This window comes from Pseudopipra pipra, chromosome 17 (assembly GCF_036250125.1).
Source record: "Pseudopipra pipra isolate bDixPip1 chromosome 17, bDixPip1.hap1, whole genome shotgun sequence".
Classification (NCBI taxonomy): domain Eukaryota; kingdom Metazoa; phylum Chordata; class Aves; order Passeriformes; family Pipridae; genus Pseudopipra; species Pseudopipra pipra.
Genome location: NC_087565.1, coordinates 13,867,051 through 13,893,695, shown reverse-complemented (window position 1 = coordinate 13,893,695; position 26,645 = coordinate 13,867,051). Strand labels below are relative to the sequence as shown.

Below are 26,645 nucleotides of genomic sequence, written 5' to 3'. Positions count from 1 at the left end.
GATTTGGAGCCTCTTTTAGCAAGAACAGGATAGTGGGGGGATCCTGCCCAAAAAAAGGCATAAAAGGATGACAGTGTGAAAGAAACTATTATGCTCATTACAGGGAGTAAACCAAAATACTTTATAGTTTCTAATCTACTTTGAAATGGCATATCCTTGTCAGGACTCTGTTTTAACAGCACATTTGACTAGATCTAATTTTAAAATATTTTTAATCCAGATTTTAATTTTTAAAACTAGCCTAGAACAGCTGACAAATAATTTGGCAGAAGTATGCTTTAATGTTTAATTACATTGCATTACAAACCACTTTCAAGTCAGCCTTACCCCATCCATGTGGCAGAGGGCCAAGAGGATCAAACTCTTTGTTCTGTGTGGATGAAAAGTCCTGGTTCTGCAAGTCACACAAACAAATGAGGCATTAATGACTAGTCATTTGCTTTCCAGATGTTCTGCCATAGCCATCCTGAACTGTTGAATTACATGCATTTTTGTTAACATTACACATAAGCAAAGATGCCAATAATTTCTTTTTCTCCCCAGAGAAGATCTATTTTACCGACCCTTGGCATGCTTAATTAACTACAGTGCCAAGAAATAATTATTCTTTGTTTGGTGGCCCTGCCTACGCAAGAGGAAATTAGTACAGTAGCACCCAAAACAATCAGAAAGCAAATCACTTCACTCCTGCAGTCAGTACAGATCTCCCTACCACCATTTAGGGGTTCCACTTTACTCTCACACTTACAGCAAATTCACAACCTTCACCACTCCTGATAAACGGGCAGCATGAGTTGCAGTGATCTAATGTCTGCTATTCATCAGAGGCAAACAATGGATTTGAAATTCTGGAAGGATTGTTTTCAATTTCCCTGCTTTCCTAACAACATTCACTGTGCATGGTTCATTTTACCCAGAGCAGAAATGTATGGTCTGTGAGCTTGTTTACCTCCCAGGTGTTTGCCCAAGGCAATACAAGATACCACACAAATAAACCAGCTTCCTACTCAGCTGCAGTTTGATTTGAACCAAAGGCTTTATTGATACCATACACACATTTTTATCACAGAACACCACTTGCATTCAACTGACAACTAAACCCCACTCCACTGCATGTGTAATGTCACTTAGTTCATGTCATCACAAGGACATGAACCAGGGTTACAGTGAGCCCTCCCTGCCACAGCACACACACAGACACTGTACTGGGATAAAGAACAAACCATAACAAAGCCTGGTGTCTTTGTGGGGGAAGGTCACCCACAAACATGCCCAAACCCCAAAACCACCCTAACCTTGCTGGTGGTGCCTGTGGTCCTTACCCCATAGATAAACCTCTGGTTGAACTGCTGCATGGCCCCCTGGAGCTGGCTGCGCTGCAGCTGCCACTGCTCGTAGTTGCGGACGGACTCCAGCGTCGGCCGCTGCCACGTCGTCGTCCTGGTGAAGTGGTCGACGTAATAAATCCTGCCCATGTTGTCAACCCGGCGCTCCCAGCTTGGGCAAAAAAAATCACAAGCCATGGTTGTGAATAGCAGCAGTTTAAGGGCTCAGGGGCACTCTGAGGGCAACAGGCAGGGTGGGGAGGGAATAAAAAGCACGGGCTCAGCAGCAGCTTTTCCCCCTTGGACCCTCCGCTGAAATGATGTCAGAGCTGAAGTTGTTTTAGGAGAGTCGCTTTTATTTGTTGCATACTATAAAAAGTCAGACTCATTCCGTTTTCTCTACTTTTAGGGTTGCTGGAAATAGCTTTTAAGAGCTGCCCAAACCCCAGCCATACTGTGTTGGTATCACTGCAGTCAGTCATCCCACCCAGCCCATAACACAAGTCTATGGTTTCTCCGAAAGACACAGCAAAACCCCTGGCAGTTTGGGCTGTTCAATGCAAGACTCCCTCACACTCTGATTTGGCAGAAAAGGAAGGTTTTGGCATTGGGTTTGGTGTATTGGTTTGATTTTGTGTTGAGTTTCTTTCTAATTATCAGTTCATGTGAAATCGGTACTATTTACAAAACTTGAAAGAAAACATAACATTCTGAGTAAGTTTAAGTAATACAGTAGTTGATCCTCTCAAAGAGTTCAAAATATTTTGAAATATGACAAGTGGGCTCCCTTTATGAGACTGTCTGCCAGTTTTTGTTCTTTAATAACATGCTCTTTCCCCATTCCACATTTTTACTTTGTAATACTGTCTGTCTATTGTGTGAACCACCTGAGGATGAATGAAGTGCAACAAAATAGCTCTTGTGTTTTTCTTATATTTTTTAAGAAACATAGAACAACTGTGAACTAAAACAGGCTGTTCTGCTGCCAGGAACTAGAAAGGCCTAATAACCAAAGCTGGTTTCTATGTGCATAGTAAATGAGCAGCTGGGAACCCTGAGACAAGATCAAAGGCCTGTGAACAGTAACCTCAGGATAAGAGGCAACCAAGAGCATTCCTGCTCAAGCTGATAGTTACCTCAATCCCAAAATACTTTTCTGTGGGTTTGGTTCTCTTTTACACTTGGGGGTGTCTACTGTCTTTAACTGAAATCCACTTTTCAGTCAGTAAAGATGCACTTGCTTAATCTTTGACGGGAATTCGGACATTCAGCCCTTCTCCATACCATGTACTCCTCAGAGACAACCTGGAGCCAGCATTTGCACTGGGTTCACATTTCTATTTACCAACACGCTGTCTAGCTTTAGTAAACTGTCAGGCAATTTGTTCCTGAAAACCCCAGAGATATTCCAGATGATCATACGGCTGATCCTGGCTCACCTTGGAGGAAGAGGCTCTGGCCGATCCCACGTTGTTCTTTTTTCAACATGATCTACATAGTAGACTCGACCGTGCTGGTCTACTCTTTGCTCCCAACTGAAAACAGATCAAATATTTTAGTATTCCTCCAGGTCAAACTACTCCAACCATTCCTCTACAGCACAGAGATGAGAAACATCTGTTTTCATAAAATGCTTCTCTCTAAATAAAATGCTTGTAACTAACACCTGGCTCACGAGGTGCATCAGAAGTGGCACAGTGTTCATATTAACAGTGATTCTGTGGCAACTAAAATAAAAAAAAAACAAACCAAACATTCTACATGACTTTTTGGGAAACTGAAGCTAAAATTTATGTCTAGGTGCATAATTTTAGTGAAGTTTTGTATTCAGTATCAAGTGTATTAATAACCTGTTGAACAGAACCACTTTTAGATCATAATCCCCTTCTAGAGTAGCATTAATTCAATAAATCCTAAAAAATATGCACATTTTGCAGTGATCACATATATGCAGAGTTCACCATAAGGGCACTGCTCACATTTTCTGCCTATGCAGCATTTGGGATAATGACTTACCCCTGTATTTGCATCACATGTAACATCACAGGGAAAAAAAGAACATGCTAATTTGCCATGTCTGTTGAAATCAAAATGATAAAGCAACAACCGACGTTTTCAAGACTGCTTTTATATTTCAGTTATTCTGTGAGGTTATTTAGACCTCTCCTACCTTTTGGTTCAACTATCTGCAAATTAAGGCAGGTATTTCACCAATTCACATCAGGAAGCTTTTACTTTCCATCACTCAGACTCCAGAAACTTTTACTTATTTTTTTTTTTTTTAAGTTTAGAATCTAAATGAGAGATTTGAGGTAACAAACCAACCATCTGGCCAATTCCCCATGTGCCTGAAACATAACCATGAGGAGCTGCAGTATGAAATCCAAATCTTCAGGAGACACCACAGTAGCTTTTCTTCTACTTATCTGTACCAATATTTTCCTGCCTGATCTCATTCTAATTTGAAGACCACAAGGTACTACACCATTTAAAACCTGTGTTTCACTGACATGGGAACATATGATAACTATCAAAAATATCTGACAGAGTAATTCTTTTCTTGAATGCTTGAAGACCAACCAGACAAAACAGTTATGAAAACCACCAAATGGTTTTCAGGGGAGATTTTGTCATGCAGCAAAAGGCAGATGTTATCAATGTTTTGTTACACCTACTGTAAGTAAAATATAGCAAAACCAGAAATGTCAGCACTCACACACAGAGAGAAAAAAGTCATGAAAGCCATACCCAGGTGGAAGAGGACCTTGGTTGACTGTGGAAAGTGCCTGGGGTGGAGGATTTACTGGCTGGACTTGTCTGGACACGGGGGGAGTGGTGAGGGCAGGAGTGGCAGGAGCTGTGGTCGCAGCTGTTGCCCCCTCAGGGCTCTGCTCTGAAGGAGTGTTGGAGGCTGTTCCTGCCACTGATCCTGCACTGGCCCCGTCGCTCTCCGTGGACGTGGATGAAGGGCCATTTGCACTCGCTGGGATGTCAGAGACACCAGAGAAAGAAAGGAAAAACCTTCTGACTGACATTTATCACCAACCCATTGCAGAAGCTGTACGTCACAAAAGCACACCTGCAAGACCTGCTGTTTCAAAGTGCACACAAAGCCACTGCTTGCAGCTCACAGAAAATCTAAAGAGCAGTTCTGTCTCACTGTAAAAATGCCAAGAACTGCCACGAATGGCACAATTTTCATATTTCTGGTAGAATAAATCATATTTACCTTGTTGTTTGCATTCTGTAGACATTAAATGATGATAAACAAAAATGTACTTCCTTGCATAGATGAGTTAATTATTTTCCACTTATTATTTGGAATAGTAATTTAAGGGATGATAAGCATAAAATTTTCAGGAAAAGATTTCATACAGCACAAAAGAAACTATTGCAATGGGAGGAGAACACATACATTCTTTAAATGTTTTCAGTTTTATCTGTATGCCATTTGGTGGGTGAGGTTAGAAGTTTAATACAAGTCAGGCCTTATTAACTAACTGCACTGGATAATCTTTAAAAGGTATTTACTGTATTGCAGATCCTATCCACAACCAGCATATATCAATTGTAATAATTTGACTACTGAAACAGATTGCAGTGTATGGGGGTAAAGGAGTTGCCCCAAAACCAACAACTAACTTTTCAGAACTACTGATCTTCCAGTTTTGTAGTTTTTAAATAAACAGTTTAAAAAAAAAAATCAGCATGGAAGAGTAATGAATGTTTTAAGTGCTGCTAATTAACAGAATTTAACTAGAATCGTAGAAACAAATAACTAGTATTTCAAAACACAATATTAACAACTTGAGACAGTTCTGTGAGTCCTGCAGTACATTCCCTCTCAGCCTCAGTGGGTGCTTTAGTGCAGCAGTAGAATTCCCCTGTGTTCTCCTGGCCCCAGCTCCACTCTGTGTGGAGATCACTGCAACCACCACGGAGCAGATGCGGAAGCAAGAAATTTTTAGTATTGGTAACAACAATTAAACATGTACCATATATGCAAGCTAAAAAATACTCCTTCAGAAGTTACCTGCCAAAGAATTTCCCATCAAAATGCAGTTAAACAGGAGGAGCACAAGGAGCTGTGCTCACCCCAGGGGTGCAGCCCCAGGTACGTACCGGCCACCGACGGGGGTCTGCGGGGAGTGGGGGGCGGGGGTCTGGCAGGCCTGGGGGGTCTGGCAGGTTTGCAGCTTCCATTGGTGAGTAACGGAGAGTCACTGCCGTTAACAGTCTTGTTTTCACTGGAAGCAGCTTCTTCAGAGCTTTCAAGGCCATTTGAGTTAGTCCTTTTGCAAGAAAAGACACAAAGAAGTGTCCTAACAGTGCACAGATGACATCAAACTTTATAAATCACAGACTGGTTTGGGTGGGAAGGACCTTAAAGCCCATCTCATTCCAACACCCTGCCATGGGCAGGGACACCTTCCACTTGACCAGGTTGCTCCAAGCCCCGTCCAACCTGGCCTTGGACACTTGCAGGGGGGTTGGAAAGACATGTGCAAGACACTAGGACGCAACAGTCACAACTAAGGGAGGTTCTTACATCCACAATAATTTTAAAGACCTCTGCATCTGTAAAAACATCTGATCTCCTGAGGCACATGAAACCTCAACTAACGGAAAGGTTGTAAAACAGAGGTATATATAACATCTGTCACCAAAATCTCAATACACCTGCCTTTGGGTCCAGGCTTTGGCTTTTGCTGCTCAGCTATTTCTGCCCATAAGTTCCACCTGTCTCTAATGAGATGAGAGGCTGGCTCAGACCTGAGAACAGCCTGTGTGCCTGCACTCCACAGGGCTAGCAGACACTCACAACACAGACAGTGTTTCAAATTTTTAGAACACTTACTTACACATATACCAAATTTACCCCTAAACTCGATTCTTGAACAGGCTGGAGAATTTAGGACTAAGCATTACAGTTTTGATCAACAGCTACAAATATAAGCTGATCAACTTTACAGGAATTAAGAAACTACACAGCAATACTGACCATTCTGTGCTGTTCAGTTATACCTAGCAGAGTATTATTCTGATATATTTGTAGCTCTTTAAGCAGAGTTACAGGTACCTACATACTTATTCTAAAGAATTTTATTTTCAGAATATGCTGAGCAAAATCAACTAAAATTGTACTGGATTTACAGGTCAAACACATAGGTCATCAGTAATAAAACCAGAGGTTACAGTTTCAGCCCAGTACCTCTAAAATGACATTCCTTTAAATGTACACAAAATAAAAACCAGTAGGTAAGACTAAGTAATTACAAGTCTAACAGGACCAAGTAGAACCATGTACATTTGATCTCAGGATCACTGTCAAACATACTTTTGCTCTATACCAGCTGTGGTGCACGTAATTCCTACCACACCAACCCCCAAGTAAATGACTATGAAAGTGGGTACAAATCATTAGTCGTCTCCAGTCTGTAAGGGCTTTAGCCCAGGTCTTCACCAGGTTTCAGCCATTCACCCTTTTCTTTCACTATATTCCCCTGTAGAAAGTCCCTCTCCTGATCATTTACATGATCCTCACAAGGGACCTTTAATGACCAACCCCCCAGTTGGTATTAAAACCAAATCACTATTATTATTATTATCCTATTACACACTCAGGTATTCTGAAAACCCAAGCACAGAAACATTCTTTGGAGCATGAAAAACAAACAGAACAAAAATAAACTTTCATGGGAAGACTTCAGACAACATAGCCAAGGGTACAGTCTACTAAAAAAACCACTGAAATTTAACTTGGCTACTCCAGGTGTCATCCAGTAATGTTGTGTGTCCTGTACAGATCCTTAAAATACTTGTAGTATTGGGAACTAATTCAAGTAACATGGTGCTGGTCACACACTTATCCTACCAAGCAGCAGGGCTCATAATCCCCTATCGACCTTAAAACACTGTAAGTGCCAGACAGCTTTTGGGATCTTAACAAAGCTAAATATAATTCTGATACCTCCATGCTATAAAGCAAACCTGTGTAAAAATAACCAGTGCCACCAGCTTACCAGTGGGTTTTATTTGTTTGGTTTTGGCTTTTTTTTTAATATATATATATTTTACTTTTTATCTTTTTTGAGAGAAAGATGAACATGAAGGGAAAAAACCAAAAATCAGTCATGTATGAAGGCAAACTGAGGCCAGATGATGGGGTTCACATGGCAAACACTTCAATATATGTGAATATACAACAATATAGTATTTTTGTTTAGGACATGCTCAGATCTTAGCAGATACTGCTGCAAGGTATATTCAGAAATTTTTCACTGTCTCCTTTATAAAACACACAGTTCCTCTTTCAAAACTGTGAACACTAAAAGGTTGAATAGAAAAAAAGAGGAATAAAGTCTTACCGTGTATCAGTCCTTACTCTGGAGCTTTCACTCTGTGTAGGACCTTAAATACCGGGAAGAGAAAGACAACAGAAGTATAAGCAACACTTGGAATGATTTCCAAGGAAAGCAGCACCTTTAATGCTCACACTTCTTTCCAGTGTGGAGGTCAGACACCATGTGCTGCTTATCTACTGTGTTTCAAGCCAGTATGTTTTGCATGTTGCTGTGTGTGAGTACCATTTTTTAAACCAATGGTAACACTTCCATCTTATGGAGGATATACCAGGATATCACTTGACTGTATGAACATTCCCCAGCACACACACAGTTTAATAAAGTTGCCTTTGTAGCAGTATAAAACAATGCTCATTCTTTAAGTGGAGCTGGCTTTTCATATTCTCCCCCTTTCAGTGATGACAGAGCAGAAAGGACAAAAACTTCTCAAAAATCTTCTCTTTGGTTGGCTGAGGGCTTTGCTTTCTGGGGCTCTCTAGCCCAAACCCTTCCCCTTCTCAGTAAATTATTTAACATAAAGGCATTGAAGCAGGTACAAAATATGGCTGCACTCCAAAAGAATTACAGCAGCTCAGCCTAGATTTGCAAATGCTTTGCAACTACTTATTCAGCCAGCTTGGAAATATTTGCCTTTTGTGCCAGCATTTGCAAACCTTGAATATGCAGCACAGAACTGCTCATTCATGTAGATGGCACCAATAGTTTATTTCCATAGAATTAAACCTGTCATTAACAAAGAAATCAGTTCTCAGCTCTGATGGGAACTACAGGCAGATCTAGGCCAAAGACAAGGATGTAGGCATGGAAAGGTTCAGGATAACGTGCTGTTAGTGGCCTGTGCATGGAAGGGATTTAATCCCAGAAAGAGAAATCTTAAGTCACTCCATAAAGCAACTCCATAAACAAGGTATTTGCCTGACGTCCCTTCAGCCTGTACAGTGTGTTACACTGCTCCAACATGGAACCTTCTCCTTGTGGGCTCCAGTCCCCTGATCATCTGAGAACCTTCTGCTGAGCTTCTGCCTTGGTCTGTTGAGCCCAAACCTGCACAGAGGACTCAATTCCACTACCTGCATAACTTTTCCCACCTTTTTCCCAGTAGGTAAACTTTGTGTAATGGAAGAAAGCACAGATGAAAATCAAGTCTTGCATAAGAGGTCAATTTGTTACTTCCACTGGGTATTTCTGTCACTGCATCTCAGCCCTGTTCTACCAGCCCCACACATACCCAGCACTCGGCTTTTATTTACAGAAAAATCCCACACAGTCAGATCATGTGGTTGATCCCTTTAAAAAGATGCAAAGAAAATGGACTAAAAGCTTTAAGAAATAATGATTACAAAGCTAGTGTGTTAATTCAAGTTTCTTATGATACTTAGATGAAATCTCACAGTAACTTCCTCTAGTTCTTGGAAAAAAAACAAACCCCAACCCTACAACCCAAAAGCCTAAAACTTGCCAATTAAGTGCCCAGCTGGTTGCTACAGCAGTCAGCCTCCCATGCTGCCTTCTGGAGAAATAACCTCTTGTCTAGTTCTACCTCACAATGTACAATTATCTCAGAAATGCTCCACTCCCTGTCCTGCACCAGTGGAATTAAAATTCTTTACCTTTTTATTTTTGTGTATTAGACATTTCACATGTATTCAAGTTTTTCAGTTAAAGCGAAGACACCAACTAAACAGGAAGTGGATCCCTCTCTGTAGCTCTCCAGAGGGAACTAAAATCTATGAATAACTTTATTTAAATGGGCTATTTTAAGAAAAAATTAATATAAGCCCATGTCTCCTAGTGAGCAGAATACTTATTACTATGATGGCGAGATCAAACCAACTTAGTTAATATTTTTCCGTTTATGATGTTATTAAAACCCAGGAAGCTAGGGACTTTCATTAGAGTTTGGGATTGCTAGATAAAAGTTTGCAAAGTCCACAAAACAGAGATGCTGATCTTGTTTTTGTTACAGTAAGGCTGAAGCTCTTCCCTGTGAACTACGACTCCACCTCAAATAAAACCGTGTGAGATTTCTGGTCTCTACAAACAGGAAGTTACAGTAACTGCTGCTGTCATTATCATTACAACACTGGGTTAAAGCTTCCCAACAAAAAGCTCTGGACAGCAGATGTGTAGGGGCATGCTTGAATTGAAAGGTACTTACTTCTTGAGGCTGAGGCTTCCCCGTTGGTGAGGAGCTCGGGATCCACCTGCATCCCATCGAGACAGACCGACAGATCCCCCACCACCTCTGCTGGTTCTCTGTCTCCAACGAGATGCAACGTCACCACCACCTGCTCAACTGGAACACAGCAGAGAACAAGGGCACTTCATCTTACTACAGCATGAAAAAGGGCTTTTTATCCACAGGCCACAGTGGTCAAGGGGGAAAATAACCCAAAACAACCCCCACAGCTACAGCTCTGCCTCTCCATTGTTTTTTGTGTGGTAAAACTGATCATCTTCATGTGCCAGTAGAAAGTTATTATTTCCACAAAAAGGGGCAAACTGGAGCATGAGCTTGTTGCTGCCTAAAGAAAGGACTGTCATTAAAGCAGAGATTGAGCCTCACATTTCTGCAGCAATTAATGCACCTGTCCTCAATAGAGAGTTAGAAAGTCTAACTCACTTTATTCTTGATACAGAACAGATATCAATTCTATCTTCTGACTTAAATGCTTCACCCTAATCTAATGACATTCACATTTAGAATGTGAAGATTTTCCATCATAGCTCCAGATCAATGGTATATTCAGGGTAAACAACTGGTTTTCAGTGAAACAGAACTGTAAATAAACATTCCTGCTGAAAGGGTTTAAAACAAACCCCAGTGAACTCCAGCAGGTGCCTGGTGTCAGACACCAAATGCAGACATCCAAGGGGATTTTCACCCAGGTCCAGCAGGACAGGAGATGTCAGGAGAGCAGCCAGGGTGTGCAGAATCCTGTATTTCTCCTTCAAGCTTCCCAGGATGCACATAATGCCCAAAGTTCTAAGATGTATGAAATAATACAGTATATCCCCATGGCATTATTTAGAACAAAAATACCTTTACACATTTCCTGTCTAGTACGAGGAACATATCAGAGGTCTCATTTTCAAGCTATAGAAAAGGAAAGACTTGTCTTTAATTAGCCTTTCACTCACTCTTGCACACACCAGCAAAGTGAAAAACATCCTGTTTTCAGTGACACCACGCCAGACTGTGTATAACCAAAAAAAATGACTGAAAAAGTAGGAGGAAGCTCATGAAATCAACTAATAGCACCCAAAGGGATTCTTAAGGGCCATCTACAGGGCTGCACACAGCATTGCTGCTCATTAACAGACAATTCCTCACAAATTCTGCAGCATTACAGGGTATTGTTAATCCGGTACTTACGTTTCATACTGTTGGATTTCAGTGTCTCATGAATATCCAGAGCAGCACTTCCCAGAAGGACATCAGATTTTAATGTTTGATGGCTCCAGACTCGAAAGTTTAATTTACTTACAGGAGTGACAATTCTGAAAAGGAAAAGTTGAGCACTGTAAGGGCATTTGTTGGTGGGGAAGTGGGTGAACTGAGCCATTTACTTCAGCTGTCACAAAGTTATTTGGAAAACAAAGCAAAAATGGGGGTAACATCAAACCATTTCTATTTATCACATTCTCATGTGCAGTCATGTGTATGTCACGTAAATCAAGACTGTTGCAAGGCTGTTCATAGACTGAGTACATTTTATATTACTACTATTTTAGGGGAAATATCTACAGAAAACCTTCCAGCAGCTCCCTAGTAATACATAGTAAATTCCATAACAGTAACTTCAAAGCAATTTTTAATACTGATACTCTTTTTCTATAAGGAACATTCTAGCATTGATGTATTTTTCAATTATTTTAATTGTGAGAAACAGGTATTACAGATACAGGTTTATTTTCTCATTAATTTCACCTGTACATGGTTGATAAGCCCAGACTTCCCCAGTCAGACCATCCCTTCAGAAGATCCACCCAACCAACAGCCTCCCAGAACAGGAACCCACGGTCCATCCCCATTTGAAGAAGCCATTACACTTTTCCTTTTTATCCTGAATCTGAATGTAAGCAGCTGTGCCAAAGAATTTCCTAAAAACAACTTCCTTCACTAAGCTCCAAGCAGCATTAGTGTAATCTTCAATGAACTTGATATGCCTGGAGTGTCTCTGCTCAGCTCCTGCTCAATGAGAGCAAAACAGACCCATGTATTACTGTATGGACTTGCACAGCAAAGCCACAAACATTTCCATTAGAAAGGAAAGAAAAAAAGCTTTAAAAGCTACAAGAAAGTTCTGCTCAGCTACACTGATATGCATGTAAAAGCATAAGCTTTTCTTAATACATTTGTTTTCAATGCAATAGTAGTGACTAAAACTTCAGAGTGATCTGAATTACAATAAATAGGTAGAAAAAGGGTTTTCAATAATAAGGCAGCAATGTCCAAGTGCTTCAAGAAGAATAATCTAGAATTTAAGCATAAGCAAGTCACAGAATCATAGAATGGTTTGGGTTGGAGGGACCTTAAAGCCCATCCAGTGCCACCCCCTGCCATGGGCAGGGACACCTTCCACTAGCCCAGGTTGCTCTTGGCCCTGTCCAACCTGGCCTTGGACACTTCCAGGGATGGGGCAGCCACAGCTTCTCTGGGCAACCTGTGCCAGGGCCTCCCCACCCTCCCAGGGAAGGATTCCTTCCCAATATCCAATCTAAACCTTCCCTCTTTCAGCTCAAGGCCTTTCCCCCTTGCCCTGTCACTACCTGCCCTTGTGAAAAGTCCCCCTCCAATGTGCAAGCACAAGACTGACCTTTATCCCAGAGTTAGTTCCATGTCCCATTCTAAAGATCAAATTAAATTTTGTAGAACCTGTGCATCTTTTTTTCCCATGCTTCACACTTCCTATCCTCTACAACACAAATACTGAGCCAAGCAAACCTCAACAGACGTGTTCATCTTGAATCTGACGTTAGTTTTGTACTCTGGAAGCACAAATTAACTGGGAATTTTGTATTTATGCTGGAGTTCAGAGGTGCACAAGACAGAGCCAACTACCTGTGCTATGGTACACACAAGATGGTACACAAAGAACAGCTACACTTTTCAGCCACAGCATTTCTGAAAAACTGTAACCTTAAGGATGACAACAAAAATGTGCACGGGAAAGTCTGTTGAAATATTAAATTACCTTACTGCCCTTACTACTCACAGAATTAGAGCTCCTTTGATATGTCACATACATTAATACAGAATTTATTCCCTCATAAACACTGAGCACAATGCAATAGTTTGTAAATATCCATTCCAGACTCTATTATATTTGCTCCAAAATATCTCCATGGCATGTAACATTCCACACTTTGCTTAAAATAAAAATACAACCTTCAAGTCCACTGTCAGGTGCATTAATTTAGCTCAAACAAATTGGAAAATGAAACCAAACCTACACTGTAAGATGCTGTTTCCACTTTGGACTGTTTGTATTGTTGCACTTTTCTGTCTTCTTTGACTGTCCATCTACTGAGACTTCCACATAAGGGCTAGGTCCAAACCATTTATTCTTTTCTTTTAGTTTTGCTGAAATCACTGTTAAGAAAGAGAAAAACCAATAATTTATTTTTCAATGGTGTGCTTCAGTATTCAAGTGTCAGGTCATTGATGCCTGACAGTAACATTCAAGGAAAAGACCACATTAGATGGATAAAAATGTTCTTGCGTTTCAGATCATTTTAGACAATGCTAAAGCTGACACAAATGCCTAAAATATGTAACATCAGATGATAATTAATAATAATCAGTACAAGATCCACAAAAGTGCTCAGGTGTTGCAAGCAGAAAATATCCTCTACAACCTTCTCCTGTCTATCACCAGCCAAGAGAATTCCTAGAGTTTGTTACACTTGCTTGCTAAAAAGCTCAAAACATGATCTGCCTCTTATGAAGGTGGAAAGCTGCCACCACTTTTGATGAAAAGAAAATCATTAAGAAAAAGAGTTTTGTGTGAAGTTTTCTGTATCAAACCAAACTTACAGAAAAGCTGAAGGCATATTTCAGTGACTACCTCCTGTTACAGAAACAACAAACCTGGACAGGCCTTGCAGCCCCCGAGCTTTAATGTGGGGGGTTGGTGGGTGGTTTTGGTTTTTTGGTTGGTGGGTTTGGGGGCTCAAATGTTTTTTTAAGCATTCAACATCGAGTGCAATGCTCCTGTCTTTCCAAACACAGTGGTTATGTTGCCTCTGTTTAAGACATGGGTCTACACCTGACATCTGACTCCCAGGAGTGTTCTTGGATTCCTGGGCAACACTAAACTCACAAAAGAGCACTTAAGATACTATCATTTCCATCAGCCAGTGAATTCACTGTTCTAACAAAGAACAACTGGCTCTCCTATGTGTTTGTCACTCACTACCTCCTTAACAAGGATGACTAATTCAGGCCCATCTGGCTAATCTGCCCAGATTCCCTTTATAGTCTATGCTCCTTTAGAGATTTACAGAAGTAGCTTAGTATAAACTGCTGGGAGCTGCTCCCAAGGGAAACTCTTTGTGTATTACAGACACCTCACAGACATTAACTCCTTCATTTTCACAAACAGCTCCCCATCCCTTCCCCTCCTGTTTCCAGCACCTCTGCCTCAACACCACTAATTATCTCAAGACCTTCCTTGAGGCAGCAGAAATCAGCAGATTTGTCCCTACTTTGAAGGTTTGTTCTTCCCCAGACACTCTGAAAGTTCATTCAAAACCAAGGAGGGCAGCAGGAGGGGGAGCTGAGGGCAGGGCAGAGGGCAGGGAACACCTGCTTGCACAGGCAATAGTTGGCTGCAGACTGTGGCTGAACTTCTACAGAAATTCAGAACTGCTCAAATATCTCAGTAGTCTCAATTCCAAACACTGAGGCATTCATTCCACTTCCCTGTCTTTATGTGAGTCCCAGGCCTGTGCTGGAGAAAGCCTGAGGCATCAACCACCACTTCAATCCTTGGCTCTGCTCTCCACCCCTATGTGGAGGATGGACCTCCTTCCAAACCTCCTGCAATTTCTCTCCAACATCAACCTGCAGGGACAGGATTTCTCTGATTTCCACAGGTCTTCCACGCTGAGGGTGCCAAGTTTACTCTTGATGCTTCTCAACACAGACCTGCACATCCCCCCAGATCTCCCATTCAGCTTTAGTGCTTCAGCTAAATCTGCCAGAGAGCAGAAGTGAGCAACCTTGGTAATTCCATTTCAACAGCTGCTCTGTTGGTGAGGCACTACAAAAAACAAAGCATGCCATGTAAATCCATTCCCTAACAATCCACAGGGGCTCAATTACAGTGATACTCTCACCAACACCTTTCTTAAAGCTCCTTGGCAATGGTGGGCATAAAAACACGTAACAAGGGAGAAGCAATAAGTCAAATTTAATGAACAGCAGTGCAGGTTCACTTAGTTAGAGATGTGAGAAGAGTGTCAGGAGAAAGTGTCAGATTTGATATTCTGCCAGGTTTCAGTAAGTGTAAGCAGTATCATAATGCATTATTCCATTTCCAAGAGGAGTGCTCTGAACCATTTACTAAACAGCATTCAAAAAGAATTTTTCCTTCCTTTTTCTCTTTTACACAAAAATGTATCATTTCAAAATGCATTTAAGATAAAATCCTAAATAAAAGAGCTCTATTTCTACCAAGTACTGACAGCATAACACCATCAATTGCATTGTGTGACTTCTCTTGGGCTTTGTACAACTCAAAACTTCCCAAAATACATCATCATAACCTCGGGTTAATTGTGGGAAAAACACTTCCACATTTCTAACCAGAAATGATATGTAATTTCAAAAGGCTTACCAGTGATCTGGAGCTGTGATTTCATGGACAACCCACTGGCTGGTCCTGATCTGGACCCACTGCCAGCCATAATATGGGCTGGATCTTGAATCTGGATGGAGAGAGAAGATAAACATTTCAATCCTCAGAAAATCAAAGGTTAATCTGGTTTTTCACCTGTAGATACATTATTCTGCAAGCAAAACCTCCACACTTGTCTGTCCAGCTCCTTTCCACTCCCCCAAAGTGCAGAATATGCTTTGCAAAAGGCTCAGTCTCTATTACACAACCTGTAACTGCTCAGGTCCAAGGCAAAAGAGGTCTTTTGATTTTGTCACTTCAATTTGCCAATTAACTGAGTCAATGATGTTCTAATTGCTAAGTTTGCTGTACCTCTCATGTCTGGAACACCTGCCTGTTTTGATGTCGTAACTCCTGGCTAAGTTTATCTTCCCATGACAAGTATTACTTGGTTTTTAAAAAAAAAAAAAAAAACAACAAAACAAACAAACCAACCCACAATCCACAAGTGCAGCAAAAAGACTGAAAATAAATTATTAAATTAAAAAGTGAATTTCAAATTTAGAGCTACCAGCTTTTGTATGTTTTTTGTTTTCCCCTGGTCAGATCAAGTCTACAGATGGGCTGTAACTCTACAAAGCAGTCAACTAGAGAAGGAAATACATCACTTTAGAAAGAGGGCAAGACAACCTTCAGTTCCTACAGCTAACACACCCCAACCCTCCCACCTGGGCTGGCCTGATCCTCCCACCCAGGAGGCAGCACACATCCCTCCTACCCTTTGAACTCAACTCAGTATTTGGTTCTGGGGGCAGGGGAGGAAGTGGACAATACACATTACAGAGCTTCCATATCACCAACAGAAATGAAGTGGTGTGCTGTTATATTAAGAACAGGCATCCCTTTGGAATATCCAGATATTCCTCTCTCCATTTTTACAACACATTTTCAGCTCAACATCCCCTCCCAGCTGAACTAGATATAAGACTCCACAGCACATAAACCAATGGATAACAAATGGATTATTGAAGACTCCAACTTGCCTGCTGGATACAGCTCCATCCCTGCCTGTCCTGCCGTGCTCCCTCCTTTGGGACATTTCCACACTGCTCATAACCCACTGCAAAGCATCCCTGCCCCTCTGTGCAGCACCTGCTGGCTCTCAGGGCATTCTCTGCACACAGCATGACCCCAACAAGGACAGGAACGTGTTGGCTTCAGCTGCTGCTCTCCCTGCCTCGACTCAGAAGGCTGTGTGTGTGACCTGACCAGCTGATAACACCACAGCAGTTTATCTCACCTCAGGCAGGCCCAGCCTCTCTGGGCCAAGCAAACAAGAATTTGTACCAGGAGACCAGATCTGAATATGGCAACTTTCTTTTTACAGGCTGCAATTTGAAGCAAAAGTCTGTATACTGTGACAGTTGCTGTGAAATTGGTAATTCCATGGGTATTTGGAAGTGGGGAAATGGGAAGCTCTTGCATCCTACAACGTGCTGATGCCAGTGCTCCCCACTGCAGAATGTGACACCACCAAAACCAGTACTAACCATTCACTTCAGTAGTATTTGGTGTTAATAGTTCAATTACTAAATTTCAGATGTGAATCACACAAATTTAAATTGTGCTAGAGTGAAAAGGCTTTTAATAGAAGTATTTAAAAAGTACCCTAAATTTAAAACATTTAGAAGACAATTCTTAACTCTGATCCTGTGACTGGTTCTACCAAACACCCTGGGTATCCTTTACATTTCAGGAGAACAATCAGATCACATCTAGACCAGCACTGAAATAGTCTGGAGGAGTTCAGATTTTCAGAAGAGCTGCTATTTCCCACCTGGAGCAATAACACTGCACAGAACACACCTGTGATCACTGAACTCATACAATAAGCATTTACACCTCACAACAGTCATTCAGAAGCACATGGGAAGGGTAACTTTCATTTCTAACCTGCAAATACACTTATTAAAATGATTCTAGGAACACTTGAGCATTTTCATTGAGAATGTGCAAAAAAATCCAGCAGCTTAATCCCTTCTGAAATGAGTGTCCTGCAGCCACCTCCTAAGTTAACACGTGTGGAGGTACAAGTGAGTGTCAGGAGACAAAGCCTTCACCAACGACTGGCTCAAGGAAAATCCCAGGAATCTACTGCCTCCCAATATTTCTAAACCCATGAAAATACATTACACATTGTTTAAGTTCTCTCAGCTGCCAGAAAGTTTCTAATTATTTTTGAACAATAAAACTGAAGAGCCTTAGTTTTTTGGCACGCTTGCTAAAAATCCAGTTAAAGCAAGATCCATTAATCAGCCAGGAAAAAGGAGAGTTCCAGAGGAAGAAGCAGCAATTTACAAAGTGCCCTGCACTTCAACAGCCCTGTTTCTCTTTCCATGTTTTCCAATACCTTGACTCCAATGCCTCTTCTACTCCCCTCAAGTGCCGGCTGAAAAAGGCTCCACAAGTGGAACAGCTGGTTCCATGCCAGGCTTCCAGCCAGGAGTAATCACTGAATGCCCACTGCAGCTTTTCTCTCAGCTGGGCACTAATTCCAGTCCCTTCCCTGCCATGCCTGGACATACTCTACCCAGAGTTTTCACAACTCACCTCCATCCACTTCTAGCTGGAATGGATCAGTAATTAAGGAAGTCTGCAGTGGGACACACAGGAAAAGAGGAAGAAGAGAGCAGGACTGGCAGGTGGAATCACATACACCTCATTTTCTTAGGAAACAAAGCTACAATAGATTAATTAGCCAAATAAGAATCCATGGGATCAATGAACTAGACTTCGAAAGAAGCACAAAGAGTGCAAAAAGCAATAACCCCACCAGTCACACACATCCAGCTGATTTCTGTATTTAATTAAAGTTTAGCATTTTACTTCTCTTTGTTTATATAACAAATACACCAAACGGATTTAATTTGTGTGCAAGAAACTACTGTATTAACAGCTTATTTTTAATGGTAACACTGCAGATGATTTCAATCCAAAACCAGCCTAGGGCTACTTGTAAACTTAAGAACAAAATAAGAAAACATATACTCCTCAATCATTATTAAAGTATTTCCATTTAGTTTTATTACAATACAAACAATATTTAGGATTCTGTGAAAAGCAAATGTCTTTATAAATTCAGTGTAATGCAACAAGTACTTTCACAGGTTGAAACTATAATTTCAAACAACTGAGAATGCACATTTAAGTTTTTTTCTGCAGTAGAAAATTACACACATCTTCGTGGATATTTAGGGATTTGGTGTGGTTTGGGTTTGCTTTGGGGTTTTTTTGTTGTTCTGGTTTTGTTTTAAATTATAGTGAACTCCTACTGTCATTTTTCCCCCAGATGCTGCTACCCACTTCCAAGAAACCCACCAGAATCTGAGATTTAGGAACATGAAAGCTGAAAGGTTTGACAGCTGTGACAGAGCAGGGCAGTGCAATGGATATTCAGAGCACGATCACACAAGTATAATTTTCTCAGAAATGAACCAGACAAATTCTTTGGCATATAAGGAGACACAGTTCAGAAAGAATATCTTGTCGTTAAAAATAAACCACTCAAATGGTTGCCCGAACCTCTTCAGTGGCTCCATACCTACTCCCCAGGAGGTTTAGCTTTGTAACATCCTACTCTAACATGTAAATTGTTAGAGAAATTATGCTCAGCTTCATGATTGCCTCTGCTATTGCTGGTACTCAGGCAGGTTGGAACAAAGGTGCTTTAAATAAATCTGCCTCACAGTAGGAAACTCAGACCAAGCATCCTTTGGCATTGTCTGAACCCCCCCTGGAGCATTCCCAGCAGTGGGGATGCTGCTGGGCCAACCTGCTCCAGCTGCTGGGGCATTTTAATCCCAGAAGCTTGGAAGGAGCTCCTTACCCCAAAAAATCAGACAGTATAAACAGAAGAAAAATGCTATCAAAGGCTTGAGAGATCTTCAGTGTCACACCAATTTATCTGGCTTTATTCAGTGATGGAATTCATCTGGTAAAGAACTGACTTAGTGTCACAGGAATTTTGTTTTATATTTATTTAAAAGAATCGAAGACACATAGGTGAGAATGAAACCCTGTGACTGTGTATTACACCCTCAGCTTTGAAAATATGTTGGTACATGCTCTTTATAATTCAAAAAATACTGAAATAATTGCACATTGTTGGCTGCTGTGAGCCTTATGTTTAGTAATTACTTTTAAGAACAGGCTCAACTGCTCTCTACAGGTGTTCTAATTCAAAGTGCATTTGCTGCTTCAATAATAGAGACAAAAAATTGCATAATGAAAAGATTTCTTTCACACACCTGGTAATTTTATCAATGGTTTTGAAAACCTCACTATGTCACAGGAATAGAGACTTCTGGAAAGAGCATAAAATATACAAAGTTCTGTTTACAAAACTGCATGTAAGATGTAACACCAGCGGGTATGTGATAATACGTGGACTTTATGTGTGAGAAATTGGAGAAATGCTTTCTCTCCTTCCCCCAAAACACTGAAGCCTCTTTTTAACTGAAGATATGCATATTGTGGAAAAGGGTTTTTCTCTTTAATGTTAGCTGTAAATACACAGAGCCCAGGCAGAGACAGCAAGTTTGGCAACTTACTTGCTTAGCAAATTTGCAGTTACTTTAACTGTTCAACTTTCATCTTTAAAGTAAAATGTGGTTTGACAAAGCTGGTTTTAGTGGTTTACACTTTTCCCCCCCTTAAGATAAGTTTTTAGGCCATGGTCAGGTTTGCCCAAACAAATCAAAAGACAGACAGAAAGGCAGAGACTGCTGAGTAATCAACCAGGGAGAAAAGAATAGACACAGATTATGAGTGTTGAGTACAGGTTGGAAAGGGAAGCAATCCTGAGGTTTGCATCAAGGGATATTTATATAAGGGATGGAACAGAGAGGGTTTAACACAAAGCGCAGCCTGGCTCCTTTGGTGTTGCTGTGAGAGCAGCACTACCCCCATTTACTGGGGAGGCTGGAAAATCCAAGCAGCCTGTGCTGTATCACAACTGCTGACATTGAAAATGCCCATTTCCGAACAAATATGACCCTGGCTTGGAGTTCTGAGCTGTGTGGTCCTGTCTCCCCTGGCAGAGGCAGCACAAACCCAGCTCCCTGCAGCCCCACACTCAGGTCACCCAGGTACAGCTGCACTGGGAACAGCCAGGGAGATCCCGACCCAGAGATAACACTGGAGCCAGTTCAATACACTGGCTAAAAATGTATTTGTGGGAAATACAATTTAATCAGTTTGGGAAGCAAACCAAGTGACATGACCTTCAGAGGCTGCAAGGAGGGAAAAGCAAGATATATAAACCACAAAACAAAGGAAAGGAGGTGCCCAACTCTTGTCCCGTTTCTACACTGGACTTGCTAATGAGAAATTCTTGACACTGCAGCAGAAACTTCATCCATTATGTGTCTTCAAATTGTGTTCTTTGATTTTTTTCCATATCTGATCCATGTATACAGCATATACAATCCACTGTACTTCTGGCTCAACACAGGAATCACTTTTTTTTTTACATCTCTTTACAGAGGATCATTTCTGCACCCTTTCAAAGCACAGTGATGTATCAGAGTCAGAAGTCACAGCCCTTCTAAATCAACAGGTCTAATTCTACAAGTGAGATTATCTGAATCTGTTCTCTAGAACTGAATTTATTGAATCTTTTCCTGCTATGAGCAAACACACCTTGTAGAGAATGTAATGGAGATGTTCCATTGAGATGAACAAAGAAGAAATGGAAATGTGTGTCTAAAATCAGCAAAACAAAGGCTAAAATGGCTTTGATTGATAACAAAAGACACTCCTTGCAGGAATAAAACTGAGGAGTGTTTGTGTCAAGGCCAGGATGCCTTCGCTCTGATAAGACTTCAGCAGATGCCTGGCCAGCAAAACAGCCTGTGCCTCAAAGAGCAAATTGCCAGCAGGGTTATGTCACATCACATATGTCATTCCTTTTCCTGTCAGCCCAACAGGAAAACATACTGTAGCTTTAGAGATACGGATATTCCAAATAAGGAAAAAACAACCACCATTAGCCCTCACTGAAGATTTATGGGGGCTGAACTGAGCCAGATTCTAGAGCAAAGGACTAGCAAAAAACAGCTCTTGACTCCCAAAGGATATAAAATATCTGTCTATGAAGTAGTTTGTTGTCACCAACAGGAAGCCAGAGCAAGATAAACAGCGACAGATCCCATCAGTTCCATCCTCCCTGGAGCGCACAAGTGACACTGGCTATCCCAGCTAAACACATGGAAATGTCCTGGGGTCTGAGAGAGAGGAGTAAATGAAATGTGTGGGAGAATGAGAGTGAGTGAGTACAATCAGTGTGAGATCTGAAGAGTCAGTACCACAGTCCCTTCCTGTAAAGTCTCACACTGGGTTTTATCAGTTCCCCGCGACCTCAATGCTCCGTGAATGGTAAAGTGTGACAGCACATGGATATCCCACAAAGGCATCAAAAAAGGGCTGTGTCACCAACAGATTTTAAATTACAGCAGCAAAGACTAAGGAACTAAACACTAACAGCCTCAGACAACTTTTTAAGAAACAATTATTTATGCAACAGTAATCCTGAGTGCTGATTCCTTGTTTTGCCTAAATATCTACCACTTCAAAAGAGAACTGAACATTAGAATCCAAACTGAACACTTAGAATCCAAAGTTTCTAAGATGGCAATGCTGAAAAACATTTAACCTGCCTGTCAAAACAAAGACATTGCCCAAGGAAAGGCAGAGTAAGGCTGGAAATGTTGTGGCCAGACACTCAGTGATATTCACACTGTAACTCTTCCCTCAATACCTGGGATCACCAGCGTTCCTTGGTTAGAAAAACTGGTCCATCAACTTCAGAGGAGAGCAAAATGCTCCCAACACTGCCTGCAATCCAAATTAAACTGTCTTCAGGCCTCTCAAACTGAAGACTTATATCAAAATTACAGAGAATTCAGTCATTAGCATTTCTCTGTAGCGAGAAGCCTCCTTGTAAAACCTGCACCTCAGCAGAAAGAGTTCATCTGACTTTTTGGTACACACAGGTAGCATTTGACACTGAATAAAAGAACTGGGGAAAAGACACATAAAGAAACAGAACTGCAACACACAAAATTCAAAGAAAAAAACCACGTAATTTGACAGTTTTTCCCTCTTTCAGTGGTACATCAGTAATTCCCAACCAGAGGCTGTTCTTTGGCTAAAACTGTGGCAGGCAGGACAAAAGGGACCAAACAGGCATTGCCACCAACTTAGCTGCCTTTCCACTGAATTTCCTCTCTAACTATGAGGATGTTAACTTCTACTAACTTTTAAGAGGGGAAAAAAAGACAAAAGTGTACACGAACATCATATGCCTTGATTCCAAAAAGCCTGGCAAGAGCAGCCACTGCAGAGAGCTGCACAGGATAATTAAAACCATTTGTGAAAACAAAGAGATGGTCTATTTTTGTTTCAGCCATTTCCTTCTCGTGGTACAATCCATTTCAAAGAGGACAACAATTCATATATGCAAACCACTAAGCTAAAACTGGTTCACTGCTGTAATCTTTGAAACAGAGCAATCCTTGAAATGGCTGGTTCCTAAATACCACCATTGGAAAACAAGATCAATTAAACTCAACATGCCTGGTAACCCCAGGACAGAGAATTAAACCAATGTTGAGAAGACAAAGGAGAAGACAGTGAAACTGGAATAATTTAACTACCACAACCTTAAACAGATCTTTAAATTGCTGGATTTACTGGTATTAACTGGACATTAACTGGATTAATTCCTGCATTTTACAAACCACTGCTTTTAGAAACTCATTTTGGCCTTAAAAATTCCTTTAAAAAAATCTTTTGTAATCATACAGCTTCAATACAATACTGCACTGACTCAGAATTATGTTTCATCTTTTGTGATGAGATTTCAGGAAAATTTCCAGTGGGAGTTCACGACCAGAACAAAGTTACAATATGTGGACTGCAAGGGAAGCAGCTGCTTTGCAGGTAGCAAGGTAAGACTTTGCTTTTCATTCAAGAAAACCAGATATGGCTGAAAGTTTCCAGGTGTTATCCCGGGCTGGCAACACACTCACAAGGTAAAAGCTCAGTTACACAGGTCTGTGCTCTTTTATCTAGTTCATGATGAACAAAACTCTTTTCTAGTCCCCCTCTTTTGGGAGCTGACCCTGGAGGTCAAGAGTTCTAACTCACTGTTGGTTGCCTTTTCCTGCTGGAGTAAGGGAGCCCTAAGGTGTGAACTCCATGGGGAAATACCCTTTTAGCATCTCCAAACACCCAAGTTCCTCTGACCATACACATTCCTGTCATTAGACTGTTACTATAGACCTCTAACAAAATAAAGGCATCAAGTTCTAGCAATTAGAACTCTCATGTCCTGTAGAAATTAATGCCAGCCCTCCCTCTTAATTCTCTCACTTCCTTGTACTGTGACCCATGTCCCAAATGGACCTTTTGGAAATACAGGTTAAAAAAATAATCTGTGCTATAACTTCAGGGACATCCTTCCTCAGAGAGAGAAAAAGACAGCTTGAAGCAATGTAATGGGCAGGCCTGTAGTGAGAGAGCCCTGACAAGCAACAAACCCTTTTATACTACAGTTCTAAAAAACCCCAATTGTTTTATTTCCAGGTTTCTACAAAGAAAGCACCTAGAAAGTATAACCAACATTTTTTTTCAGTGGAAACCTTGGAAGACAATTTTCTGCAGGGAAAAGCAGACAGTGTGGCCAGACAGTTGTGAGCAGCCACTGTTAAACTGTGAGCTGACAGGGAGCTGAGCAGGTATCCAAAAGCATTTAATGCTCCTACAAAGCACAAATCCCAGCCTGGAGCACCTCAGTCAAATATTCATGGTGGTGTTGGCAACAGGTTATTTTAGACCTTACCATGACAGCATGCAAAGGAATCTTGAGAACTTTACCCAAAGTCCCTTCCTGCCTGTTGCTATGGGAAAGGGAAGGAAAGAATTTTTCTGGAGGCCTCTGCTTATCACTGCTTCAGCTGTGTGACACAGTAGTGAGGGAGACAGTCACATAAATCCACAAGCTATAAGCTACTTATTCATGTTATTCAATTAATTTTTAATTAGGGCAACAATATAATCTTAATGTGATCACCCAGATCAAAAATATCACGTCAAAAGTTTAAGTTATTTCCCCCCCCTTAAGCAATTTTCGTACTTGTAATCTATTAACTCATGATTGCTGGGAAGAGATAATTTATATTACCCTCCTTTTACTCCTCTTTTTGCAGTTTTAACAATTTTCTTGCAACGCAACGAGTTAGGAGAAATAGTCAGGAAATTAACATTTCCATATTTAAAACAAAGATATCCAAGGATCAAAAGTTATTTCACGTAAAACACGTGATGAAAACTTGAAAAGATAAAAATACACCAAAAAAAAACCCAAAATTTTGCCTGTTATGAAATGCCCAGGAAATTAAGGAGACAAAATACACTGAGCAGGCACTGACTTTGAAGTGGTGGTACAAAGCCTTGTGAGAAAATTCACCCAGGATGAGAAAAGTGTGTTTGGTTTTACTCTCAGGCATTTCTGCACAGTCTAAACAACTACCAGGCAGAATTTATCCTTTCATCTCTCAGACCCTTCCCATGTATTTCTGTTCTCCTTATGCTGTGCATTTAACCAAAACACTGCCTAAAAACGATCTGAAAATAATGTAAGTGAAAATGTGTTACTGAAAGAGCACAGGAGGAGACAAGGGGATCTTAAAACAAGAACACACTTCTAGGAATTGGTTTCCAATTTCCTCTCCCACCCTTTTTTTTTTTAATAGAATCACACATTTGGGCTGGAAAGGGCCTCTGGAGATCATCCTGTCCAACACCCCCCCAAAACAGGGCTAACATCAATGTCAGTGTCTCTAACTTTCAGTACACTCAACTAGGAGCAAAATACAAGTTATAATCAAGGCATCTTACTAGATGTTCATTTTCCAGATACAATGCCAACAAAGAGAGTGGCTCTGAGGCTTTGCACAAACATATATCCTATTCTCCTAAGGCATAAAGGTGCACAATGCCTTCCATCCTTAGCATGTCTGCCCTTACACATCTCCGGGCCACACTGCTGCTGAAACCTAGCAAAAGAAACAAACATATTGAACAGGAAAGCTAAAATATAGTTACCTAGAGATGCAGTCCTTAGAAATGTCATTGCTCTTCGTACTTGCAATAACGTGGAAAAAGAGTGAGCAAAGAGGTGAACTCCAAAGACAACTTTTTCCAGCCTAAGGGACGCCTTCCAATCAAGTTCAATCACCAGCAGCTTCCATTTGATAAGAGACTGTTTACTTCATAAAACCATATATCAAACTACTTTGCTAAAACCACAGGACAAATCTAAAAGTTAAAACAAACAAACCAAACCAGATCTATTTTGTTACATGATTTAATTCACAGAAGTGCAGTAATTTTTCCACTACACGTTTGGACATTCATTTCATACGGCTCTCAGCTGAAAGACTGAGAAGAGTTCCCAAGCTAACTCCTTTGGAAGCACTCTCCAGTTGTCTTCCAAAAATAATTCTGGACTTAGTAAATGCAACAGCTATTCCTTTAACACCTTAAGATGTATGTTCCTCTGTGCCTTTTATTAATAACAATCCATATAAATGCTTTCCTTTTTATCAATTTGGGTTTCTTTCTGTTTTGTTTCATTTCTTCTTGAAGACCTTCAGTGCTTCTTCATTTTCAACAATTGTTCATATTGAACACATTCACAGAAAATTAAAATAATTCCTTTCTAAAAGTTGCATTTCAAAATAATTACCCTTTAGCTTGTATCAGCTCATTGCACTGTCTTACGGCTCCTAAGCTTACTGAGGGAATTACTTGCCAAAACAGATCCCTTTTTTCTTACAGACCCATTTTCACCTCTTGTATTGTAATCATCCTAAAAACTCCTTGCCCACACCTTTCAGAAACACTGTAGCAGACCTGGTTTTTGTTACAGCTTCTCTTACAGTGCTAACAGCCTTTTCCCAGTGGTGAGGGTCTCTGAACTCTCCCCATCCCTCCCCTAATCGGATTTGCTGGAGCTGTGCCCACATCCACGAGCAGGGAAGTACCAG

General features: G+C 40.9%; 1 protein-coding gene across 5 annotated transcripts in view; it reads right to left on the bottom strand.

Annotated features, from left to right (window-relative positions):
- The window catches only part of ITCH (itchy E3 ubiquitin protein ligase), a 55,180-nt gene that overhangs the window by 16,811 nt on the left and 11,724 nt on the right, over positions 1-26,645 (bottom strand). For all 5 annotated transcript variants that reach the window (XM_064674297.1, XM_064674294.1, XM_064674295.1 and 2 more), the window contains 10 exons: positions 15,535-15,625; positions 13,148-13,286; positions 11,067-11,191; positions 9,849-9,986; positions 7,694-7,736; positions 5,448-5,617; positions 4,074-4,308; positions 2,765-2,860; positions 1,323-1,497; positions 328-394 (listed from right to left, as the gene is read on the bottom strand). In XM_064674297.1, the coding sequence (XP_064530367.1) occupies positions 328-394; positions 1,323-1,497; positions 2,765-2,860; positions 4,074-4,308; positions 5,448-5,617; positions 7,694-7,736; positions 9,849-9,986; positions 11,067-11,191; positions 13,148-13,286; positions 15,535-15,604 (1,258 nt within the window). In that variant the 5' untranslated portion in view covers positions 15,605-15,625. The remainder of the gene's footprint in view (positions 1-327; positions 395-1,322; positions 1,498-2,764; positions 2,861-4,073; positions 4,309-5,447; positions 5,618-7,693; positions 7,737-9,848; positions 9,987-11,066; positions 11,192-13,147; positions 13,287-15,534; positions 15,626-26,645) is intronic.